At 48.2% G+C, this 10,582-nt stretch overlaps 1 protein-coding gene across 1 annotated transcript; it reads right to left on the bottom strand.

Moving 5' to 3' along the window:
* Positions 1-3,033: 3,033 nt before the first annotated feature.
* On the bottom strand, positions 3,034-9,152 carry CNGA2 (cyclic nucleotide gated channel subunit alpha 2). The gene is made up of 6 exons (XM_011231492.2): positions 9,043-9,152; positions 8,731-8,823; positions 7,917-8,087; positions 6,695-6,802; positions 4,779-4,885; positions 3,034-4,439 (listed from the first exon to the last, which is right to left on the bottom strand). Exons 1-6 carry the CDS (start codon positions 9,150-9,152, stop codon positions 3,034-3,036), a joined length of 1,995 nt encoding a protein of 664 aa, XP_011229794.1.
* Between the last annotated feature and the right edge of the window lie 1,430 nt (positions 9,153-10,582).

The following is a 10,582-nucleotide window of genomic DNA, read 5'->3' as shown; positions in this document are numbered from 1 at the left end:
CTAAGGAAATATTTTTCAGTGCAGTCATCCCCCTTCTTCTGGGCCCAGTGCCATTCTAGGACGACCAAACTAATATCTATTCTGGGTTCCAGCACACAGTGAAACTGAGCTCCTTAGTGTAGCCTTAGCTATGATCATCTGGGCAAGCAACTGGTTGGGTCCCCAGTGACCCCTCCTCCTGGTGGCTCAGCCTCTAATTAAGTGAAGGGACTTAGAGCCCTTTCTTCTAGCCCAGCACTCAAAGGGAGAGCATACACAGAATGCTGTTCCATCATGAGTGCTGTCTTCCTACTGTTGCCACTCTCAGGGATAAGGTCTAAGCATGGGTAATGTTACAGATCCCTCCAAGTGAGTCTGCCCCTGGTTAGGCTTTGTTACTGTAAGTTATGAAAGAGGCCAAGAAATTACATCTAACGTAAGAAAAGTCTGGCTAGAAGAATGAATTCCAGTGAAGATCAATGGCGACACCTATATCCAGGCAAATTGGACTACATCAAAATTAAAAACTTCTGTGTGTCAAAGGACACAATGAACAGCAAAAAAGCAACCTATGGAAAGGGGGGAGGAATTGCACATCATATATCTGATATGGGCTAATACCCAGAATATATAAAGAACTTCTACAACTCAATAAAAAAAACCAAACAACATGATTAAAAATTTTGCAAAGGACTAAATAGACATTTTTTTGAGAAGATATAAAAATGGCCAACAAGCATATGAAGAGATGCTCTAAATCACTGTTTACCAGGGAAATGAATATCAAGACTACAATGAGATACCCACACTCTTTAGGATGGCTACTGTAAAGCAAACAAACAAACAAAAAACAGGAATTAAGCGTTGGTGAGGGTGTAAAGAAGTTAGAATCCTAGTGCACTGTTAGTGGAATGTAAAATGGTGCAGTTGCTATGGGAGACAGTATGATGGGCTCTCAAAAAATTAAAAAATAGAATTACTGTATGGTGTAGCAATTCCACCTCTGGGTATCTTCTCAAAAGAAGTAAAAGCAAGAACTTGAGCAGGTATTTGTGTATTCATGTGCATAGCAGCATGATTCATAGTAACCAGAAGATGGAAACAACCCAAGTGTCCATCAATGGATGAATGGATAAACAAAATGTGGTCTATCCACACAATAGAGTATTAGTCAGTCTGAAAAAGGAAGGAAATTCTGACACATGATACAACATAGATGAACTTTAAGGGCATTATGCTAAGTGAAATAAGCCTATCACAAAAGGTTAAATAGTGTATAATTCCACTTATATGAGGTATCTAAAGTAGTCAAGTCATAGAAACAGAAATTAGAATGGTGGTTGCCAGGTGCTAGCAGGGAGGGAAAATGGGGAGTTGTTGTTTAATGGGGACAGAGTTTCAATTTGGGAAGATGAAAAAATTCTGGAAATCTGTTTCACAACAATGTGAATGTACCTAACGCTACAACCTGTACACTTTAAAATAGTTAATATGGTAAATTTGATGTGTATTGTATTATGATAGAGACATAGAGAGATAGATGATAAACAGGCAGATAGATGGTAGGTAGGTAGGTGGATAGAGATAAGTGGTATGCACAAAAGCATCTGAGTCTGCATGCTTGCCCACTAATTAACACTTGTCCTTTGGGTTCCTAATCATCTGGCGGTACCCACTCAAGTATCTGCTCCTCCAGAAGATCTTCGGTAAATCCCCAGATGCAGCCAGTGTTTCTGTCAAGACCTGGCTATTGGCAAATGGAAACATAGGCAGTCAGTGTGTTCGCTCAGTAAATAAGCATTTTCTGAAAGCCTCCTCTGGGCCAGGCATGTTGCCAAGGCTGTAGACAAAGCAGTGAGGGAGAAAGTGTCCTACACCTTTCCTCAAAGAGCCCACAGTCTGGAGGGGAAACCAGTTCTGTCAAAACCAACCACACAGCGTGATAAGAGCCAGGACATGGACTCTCAAGTGCTGTGGGAGTCTAGAGAGGGGGTGATTGACTGCCTAACTGGGAGCCTTCTCCAAGAAGGTAGTGCCTGATCTGAATCTTGAAGGACCAGTAGGGCTTAGGCAGGCAGCAGAAGACAGAGGAGAGTGTTCCAGTCAGAGTGAGTCCTGGATAAGAGGAAAAAAGAGGGGAGAAAGGGAAAGAACGTGAATAGCAGAATTGAGCAATAACCACAACTAGTTCGAATTAATTTATTAACTTGTAGGTGCCTCTACTGAAGATGTGAACTTGAAGAATCTCCCACCCACTGCCAGCCTCCGGGCTTCTTCGGTAATGCTCTGTATAGAAGGGTGATGGTCAGAGCTCCCACCTGCCTCCTTCTCCAGGTGGCATTTCCTTGTTCATCACTCCCTGCTCTGGAATGGACCAGGAACCAAGAAAATAATCATCTCTCTGGTCTAGAGAAGACTACAGAGACCTCACTCCTGGCTAGCAACAGTCAGATGGATGAACAGAGCAGAACCTGGAGTGCCTGATAGAGAGGCAGCCTTGAGTGAGCATGCTTTTACCTGCCAACCTCCTTTCATGCCTTGGGAGACAGACACAGGACCTATGCTAACTGTCTGCAGTCATTTCTTGAACTGCATACATGTGCAGGGAAATAGGGATATTCAGAACACATATTAGAAAAGCAAGGACCAGAGCCAAGTGGGAAGCAGCTATGTGTAAAAGAGCTTGGAGAGAAGGCAGAACTGCAGTAGGGTGCACAGTGTCCTGCAGATGGGCTTCTTCAGAGCAGATCATTGTCCAGGCTCTCAGCCCCAAGAAAGGCCCCTTGAAGATAATTCAGCTGCTCATCTCTTCTTTCCTTGTACTTGGACAGGCTGAAGCTCCTGAAAGCTGAGCCAATATGGTCTGCACTGTGCATAAGCTTGGTTATTAGCTGGACTTGGAGGAGGACTTCTAGATGATTGAGCCAAAAATCTAGGACAGAAAAGCTCCAAGGAGAATTCAAGAGGGTAATGCATACAAATACGGACACCTGCACAGCTCTTCTAGTTCCTGGGGTCAAGGCCAAGGCTGGGAAGGCAGTTGAGCCCAAGCTCTTACGGCTCATCAGCAGCAGCTGGCTCAGGGCTGTTCATCCCATCTGACAGGTAATCATCCTCATTGTTCTGCTTCATCTTGGTTTCCAGAACTGTAATGCGCTGCTTGAGTTTCTGCTGGGCTCCTGTGTACTCGGCCAGCAGGCGGCCGAAGCGAGTGTACAAGGTCTCCATGTTGGTCTCCAGCTGCTCTAGCTTCTCCTGCACATCTACTTCCATGCTGGCTGCCACCTCATTCTCATCCAGCAGCCCCTCCTTCATCAGGATCTCCCGGCCCCTCTCCTCCAAGACCTTCTTGGCATCGGGGTACTCAGTCACAGCTTCCATAAGATCATCCTTGGACAAGCAAAACAGATCTGAGTAACCAAGGCTACGGATATTGGCTGTGCGTCTATTGCCCATTTTGCTGCCCTTAATGTTAAGGATACTGATCTCTCCAAAGCAACTCCCAGCCGAGAGCAGGGCATATTGAGTAACACCATCATCAGCCACTACTGCCAATTTGCCTTCCTTGATTATGTACATTTCCTTGCCAATATCCCCCTTGCGGCAAATGTAATCTCCAGGGCTGAAGACCTGAGGACGGAGCTTCAATACCAGCTCCACCAGCAGGCCAGCTTCACAATCCTGGAAGATGCGCACTTTTTTGAGTGTGGACAGATGTACATTGATGGCTATCTCAGCCCTCAGCTTGGCTGGCAAGTTCTTGAGAACTTCCCGCTCATCTACACTCTTTTTATTGGTCCACAGGTAGTCAAACCATTTAATGACCTTGGCTTCCATCTCCTTGCTGACCTTTCGGAACTGCATGTAATGTTTGACAGCATCAATCTTGGCCTGGAATTCAGCCCGGGTGGCATTCATGTTGGAGATCATGGAGCCCACATTTCCCACAATGGTGGCAAAGATGAGGACACCAATCAGGAAGTCAAAGATGACAAATAAGTACTCTTCATCCTTTACAGGGGGTGGTGTCTCCCCAATGGTGGTGAGTGTCAGGGTAGACCAGTAAAGGCAGTAGATGTATTCCCTAGCCAGGTAGCCATACTCAGGGTCAGTGATGTTGGGATAAACCCAGGTATCAACCCCAAAGCCAATGGACTTGGAGATGGCATAGTAAATGCAGGCATTCCAGTGAATGATGACCAAGATGTAGAGGACCAGGTTGCTGATTCTGAAGATGTTGGGGTAGCTGGTGCGTGTCTCAGTACGGTCAAAGAATTCAAACATGCGGGCGAAGTGTAGCAGGCGGTTAAAGCGCAGCTCAGGGCTGTGGATGCCCACAGCAAAATAGATCAGGTCCGTGGGAATGATAGAAGCCACATCCAGCTTGAACTGCAAGGTGTGGATATAGTTGTCCCGCAACTTCTTAGGATCTTTGACCAGCAACCCCTGCTCCAGAAAACCTAGTAGAGATGAAACCAGTACATCAGCTCTGCCCTCAGGCCTGTCCCCCACAATAGGCTAAGAGCTAAGAAATTGCACATTCAGCCCTCCTTCCCAGGTAGAGGTATAGGAAACTCACATAGCAGAGCTGGCCTGAAGAACCCTAAAAGATGACCCCTCAGTCTGAACCTCACTAAGCACATGGGGACTGTGAGGTTCAAAGAGGAGTGGACACCAATGCAAGTCCCATCTAGGCAGTTGAGTCTAACACTGTGTCAAGAGGGCTTCTTAAACTGTGGACTCAGGACTTTGGACCTATGGGTCATACTCCTGTGTATGCATCCCAGTTGCTCACTTACCTGTGCGCAGCCGGATGAAGAGGTCTATGATATACACTACATCTGAGAAGTAGTCCAGCACCAGCCACACTAAGTAGTAGCCTTTCTGTAGGTCACTGAAGCAGGCTCTGCAGGAAGACAGGATGAGATTTCACCCTCAAAGTCAGCCAATGCCCTCTGGAGGCCTCAAACTGAGTTCCCACTGAGCACAGGGCTTAGGATGGCTACCAGGGACACTGACCAATTGCAGTCAGTTTAATGTCATGAAGAAACTTATTCACAAGCAACTGCTACTCCAATCTTTATTAATACATAGACAGCCTTAAGTAGACATCCACACTGACCATTATTTGTCTCTCATCCACTGGACTATGAGTACCAAGAAGGCAGAGGCCACCTCTTAGTCATTACTGCATGCCCTATGCTCTAGCCCAGAGCACCAAGATTTGACAGGTGTGAGTTGAATGAAAAATGAGTCATTGGAAGTATGAACTATAAGACACAGCTGAATAGCCTCCATGTTCATCTCTGCAACATATACCTATTGAGAACCCAACATAGACCACTGGCCAATCCAGGTGAGAAAGAAAATAGTAGCTGGACTTAGCCGAGAGGCAGTGGGAATGAAGAGAGGTTGGAGGCTGCAGGAGTTTTAGGAGGAATTGGCAGGACTTGGTGACTGAATGGGTGAGGACCTAAAGAAGGAACCAAATAGGAGATAGAACCCCAGATGATGACCCAGTGAATGTACTAGTCAAAGGGAAGAACAGTTAATTCTGACTACTTGGTCACATTTCAAATAAAATCCCAGCCCCCTCCACTGGTCCACAAAGCCTACAGAACAGTCCTGTGCCTGCCTGATGTTCACTTGAAGTCCTCCAGCCACAGTAGTCCATCCTAGGACAAGGTCTTATCATTTGTTCCTCCTTCCCAGAATGTTCCTTTCACCAGCCTCAGGAATCTAAATAACTGATTCCCTCTCACCATCCAGGTCTCACCTAAGGTGTCACCTTCTCAGAAAGGTTTACACTGACTGCCCTTTCTCTAGTAGCTTCCTGCCTCAAGTCCCTTGGGCATTTGTTTTGTTCTTGTTTACTGCCAGTGTCTTCCACTAGCCTGAGAGCTCCAAGAGAGCAGAGACCATGAGTGTCTTGTTCACCACATTATCCCCAGCACTTAGCACAGAGCCTGGCATCCAGTGGATGCTCAGTCAAACCCTTGCTGAATGAATAACTGAAGTGGGGGATGGGGTGGGGTGGGGAATGATGTCAAGGAAAGCTACCTGTAGAAAGTGGCTTTGGAACTGAAACTGTGAGAAGAATCTCCATAAGCTAAAAATGGGGAAAGGGAATTTTCTCTTGAGGAAACAGCATGTTATGATCCAAGAGTAGTGAGTGCTGGGGTTGGGGTATGTCCAGAAGGTGGAACTAGAGAGAAGGCCAGGTCCAGAGGGCCTTGAAGGCCACTCTGAGGGCTTCAACTTCATCCGGTGAGCAATGGTGGGGGGGCAATTGAAGGGTTTGTGAGGAGGAACTGACATAATCAGATCCCATTTTCTACCAACCACACTAGTTTCAAGTGTGAAAGATGAATTGGAGGGGGAAAGAATGCCTACAAGAAATGGGTGCAAGGCTATTGTAGTTGTCCCAGGGAGAGAGGAGGGTGGCTTTACCAGGACAATATTGATGTAGATGGAGAAGTAGGAACAGATACCAGGTAAAGATAGACTTGAAGTTGTGGCAATATATTAAGTTGGGAAATAGGGGGCATTGGGGGTTAATAGGGCAGAGGCAGGTGTCATTGGCAAGCAGGGAATTCAGAAAGAAGGCTGGGTTGGGTGAGCTCTGTATCCACAGCTGGGACTGGTGTACTCTCAACCCCAAGGCCTGTGCACCGGGATGATTTGGCCACCCCCTCCCAGAACCCTCCCTGCTCACCTGGCCACCAGCAGACACCAGTTGTAGAGGACAGGCATAGCAATGACAAATAGCCAGCGATAGTACCAGTCCCCAGCTGGATCCAAGACAAATAGTTCAAATTTCTTCCTGAGGAGACAGGCAGAAGCCAGGCTTGGGGACTAGGTCCTCAGTGTGGCAGCACCCCAGTTCCCAGAGGCCAGGGGTCCTTTAAAAAGTGATGCTTAAGAGGATGTAAGGGGTAAGGACTGGGTTGGCTCAGGGCCCCATTTTCAGGGAGCCACAAATTGGTACTGGGCATCTGAGTAGAGCTAAGATGGGCAAGGGTCACCCCTCTTCCTATTTTAACCCCACATAGACCCATTGGTTTCCATGCCTTCTGGAAGCCACTTGCCCAGAGGGCAGGGGATGGCAAGGGGCAGTATTTTCATTGGGGTGGGCCTCAGGGCCTGGGGGGGACCTTCCACAGGATGGTAATAAGGGCTCAGGGCTTGTTCCCACATCCTTCCAGGGAAGAGAGAGGAACTCCAAGAAAGTGAGTGCCACGTGCTTCCTGCCCACCCCACCCTCCCTGTTTGGTCCCTGGCCTCCAGCTCCCAAATCATTTTCCCATATGCTACATCCTATCTTGGCAAAAGCTCTTTTCCTCCACTGGCCAGAAGTGGGGAATGTCGGCTTGGCCAGACATCCCCAGTCGCCAACTCATTCCTCAAAGAACAGACCTTCCAGTGCCACCTTCTCCACCCTCCCCACTCCCTCCTGCTCAGTTGTTTCCAGGCCTTTCCCAGCCAGCCAGCCCCCGGTACGGCCTCCTCAAAGGCCCACCTCTGTACTGAAATTGGTGCTGGTGTGGGCATACTCTCAGCAGCACTCCCTAATTGTATCCTCCTCTGCATTTACTGACTGCTAGAACCAAGACGGGGCTGGCACACATCCAGGTGCCCTTGCTGTTTGCTTCATGATCAGCAAGAGGACATCTGGCAAGAGGCAGCTAGGGAAAAAAAAGCCACGAGGTGTTCCCATGGTAATTGGCCCCTGGATGTTGGAAAGGCTGTGAACAGGGACAATGGAAATGTGCTAGAGTTAAAACCATAACAGGTCTCCCCTGCCAACCCCTTTCCCTGCCATGTCAGGGCTTGGTATAGACCCCAGTCTTCCTCTGGCAGTGGCATAAGAAACCCCACCAAACCCTACAATTGCATGCTTGAGAGTCCTGCTAGTCCTACAAGCTGGACAGCTATACTTGGTGCCCTTGCCCTCGCCGTCCTTGTCGCCTTTGCCATCCCCTTGCTGTGTTGTCACGGTCTGGAGCTCAGGCCCACGGAATCGCTCCAGGAATGAGTCAGGTCGAGGTTCCTCCTCACGGAAATTCTTGTTGGCCCAGTCTCTGATGATCCCCACCAGGCGGACAATCCTAGAGATGAGAATCAACATGAGCCAGAGAGGAAAATCATGCTGTTCAGAAAGGATGTGGACCCAAGGGCTCACTATCTGGTTAGGGAGATGGAGAAGGGACTTTGGAAACAGGCCGGTCTATGATGTCTCCCAGGCTAAGAGTTGGGATGGGGGCCAGCACCAAGGGCAAGGGGCTGGAGTTCAGGTATGACTCCGAATGTAGCCTGAGGGACAAGGGGTTGCTCTGGGAAGACTTCCTGTCAGAGACACTATCTCAGTTGATTGTGGAGAACAAATAGTGGCCTCCAGGGCAACATAAAGGTTGTGCTAATGGAGGTCAGGCCAGGAGGAAGATTGGTCCAGGCTTACTGATTTCCCTATGGAGCCTATGACTCTGGCCTGCAGACCTCAGGACCCTCTACCTAGACCCCTTTGCTGGGAAGGATTCCTTCCCCCCTCCCAATGCTGAGACACACAACTCTGAAGGCAATACTCCACTGACCACTGCCAGCTTGCTCATAGGACCCTCCTCAGGAGAAAAATGCTTCCCAGGGGTCTTAGCAGAAAGGCTCAGTGGAACTGAGAGAAGGTGAGTTATGGTAGCTACTCTGACAGGCCCCATGTGCAGAAACAGGTAGAAGGAAGGCAGTGGTGGAACCCACCTGCGGAAGCCACCCCTCCCCCGCTGGGGGGCATCCATCTCCGCCAGCCTCTGCAGTTCTGAGGAGGTGTCATCATCGACTGCGGACTGTGGCCTGTAAAGGAAGGAGCAGAGCTGACCAGGCTTTCTCTGGGCATACCTTGTCTCCTATCAGCACTTTTCTTTCCTGGGAGGTGCCTAGAAATCCCATAGTCTCTTTTTAGAGGGTATCCTTAAGCCAAAAGATAGTTTGCTCTGTGATAATGAGGCAGAGCTGGGAGAAAATAGAAGCCTCCCGGCCATCTCTGAAATGATCCAGCCTCAACAGACTCACCTGCTGCTGCTCCTGTGGTCATCTTTGCCATTGGCCTTGATGGCAGGAGGTGCGTGGTGGTTGTGGTTATTGGCTGGGGAACTCTTCACACCATTGGATTTTTCTGTCATCCTCCATGTACAACCAGTATCTTCACCTGCCAGGGAGATGGCCAAAAGGAAGGTCACAGGGGATCTTGGATACCATATAAGGCAGAGGAAGTACCAGGCCTAAGTATCAGGCTCTAAACACCAAGAAGATGAAGGTGGTGTCTCCACTCTGCCAGGTAATTTAAAGGCAAACAACACTAAATTACAAAATGTGCTTATTTTTCTTTCACCCCAGTGAATTTCTGACATATGAACTATCAAAGCTAAAACAAAATAAAGTGTATTAAAAAAAAAAAACACCTAAGACAGTGCACCTCAGCGGCACAGTCAGTTGAGCATCCGACTCTTAGTTTGGGCTCTGGTTGTGACCTTGGGGTCCTGAGATTGAGCCCAGAGTTGGGCTCCATGCTCAGCATGGAGTCTGCTTGAGATTCTCTCTCCCTCTCCCTGCCCCTCCCACTTGTGTGCTCTATCTCTCAAATAAATAAATAAATAAATAAATAAATAAATAAATAAATAAATCTTTAAAAAACTGTCTAAGACATCTTCTGGTGCCCTGGCTTTTCAGATGTCTGGCACGTGCTTAGGCTTCTGAGCACCTCCAAACCAGCCACTGCCCCCAAACTCCTGCCCCATAGGAGGAGATGTATCTCCTTGGCCCAAGGCAGCTGCCACGCTACCACTACCCCCTGGTCTCTAGTTCTCCTGACCTGAGACTACCTCAGAGCTCATGCTCCTCAGATGAGAGTTCATCTCTCATTGACTTTTTCAACCAGCAGTACTGTCTCTTGGGCATCTTCCTTTCAGCTCTAGTCACATTCTCCCTAGTACTCGCAAGTAATGTTGCGCAAGCTAAGGAACAAAGAGGAGCTCATGGTTGGGACAGGCAGTGAGGAGGAGAGAAGGGAGAGCTCCCATGGGTTCCATAGGCAGTGGTACCAGTCAGGACTCTCTCCTTTGGGCTATAGGGAGCCTTGGAAGAGCTGAGCAGGAACATGGCTAGAACAGCATTATATTCTAGAAAGATCTTCTGGCTGCTATGTAGAGACTGGATTATATGGGGAGCAAGATTGGAAGCAAGGTGGTAGGGAGAAGACTGAAGAAGATGGTGACAAAGGAGACTGAGACAAGTGGCCAGTGTGGAGAACTATTCAGGAGGGAGAAAGGACAGGAGTCACAAAAGGATGGGGTGTGGGGAGCACTGGAGAGCAAATGCGTGGGATTACACAGAAAGAAAATACAGGGGAGCCTGGGTGGCACAGCGGTTAAGCGTCTGCCTTCGGCTCAGGGCGTGATCCCGGCGTTATGGGATCGAGCCCCACATCAGGCTCTTTCACTATGAGCCTGCTTCTTCTTCTCCCACTCCCCCTGCTTGTGTTCCCTCTCTCGCTGGCTGTTTCTATCTCTGTCAAATAAATAAATAAAATCTTTAAAAAAAAAAAAAGAAAGAA

This window comes from Ailuropoda melanoleuca, chromosome X, assembly GCF_002007445.2.
Source record: "Ailuropoda melanoleuca isolate Jingjing chromosome X, ASM200744v2, whole genome shotgun sequence".
In the NCBI taxonomy this organism is placed as follows: Eukaryota; Metazoa; Chordata; class Mammalia; order Carnivora; family Ursidae; genus Ailuropoda; species Ailuropoda melanoleuca.
This window is presented reverse-complemented; position numbering and strand designations above follow the sequence as displayed.

Coding starts and splice junctions, on each gene's coding strand:
- CNGA2 (XM_011231492.2), bottom strand. CDS start 9,152: ATGACAGAAAAATCCAATGGTGTGAAGAGTTCCCCAGCCAATAACCAC. Junction 8,088..8,730: donor GGGAGGGGTGGCTTCCGCAG/GTGGGTTCCACC, acceptor TCTCATCTCTAG/GATTGTCCGCCTGGTGGGGA. Junction 4,886..6,694: donor TGGTGTCTGCTGGTGGCCAG/GTGAGCAGGGAG, acceptor GTCTTCCTGCAG/AGCCTGCTTCAGTGACCTAC.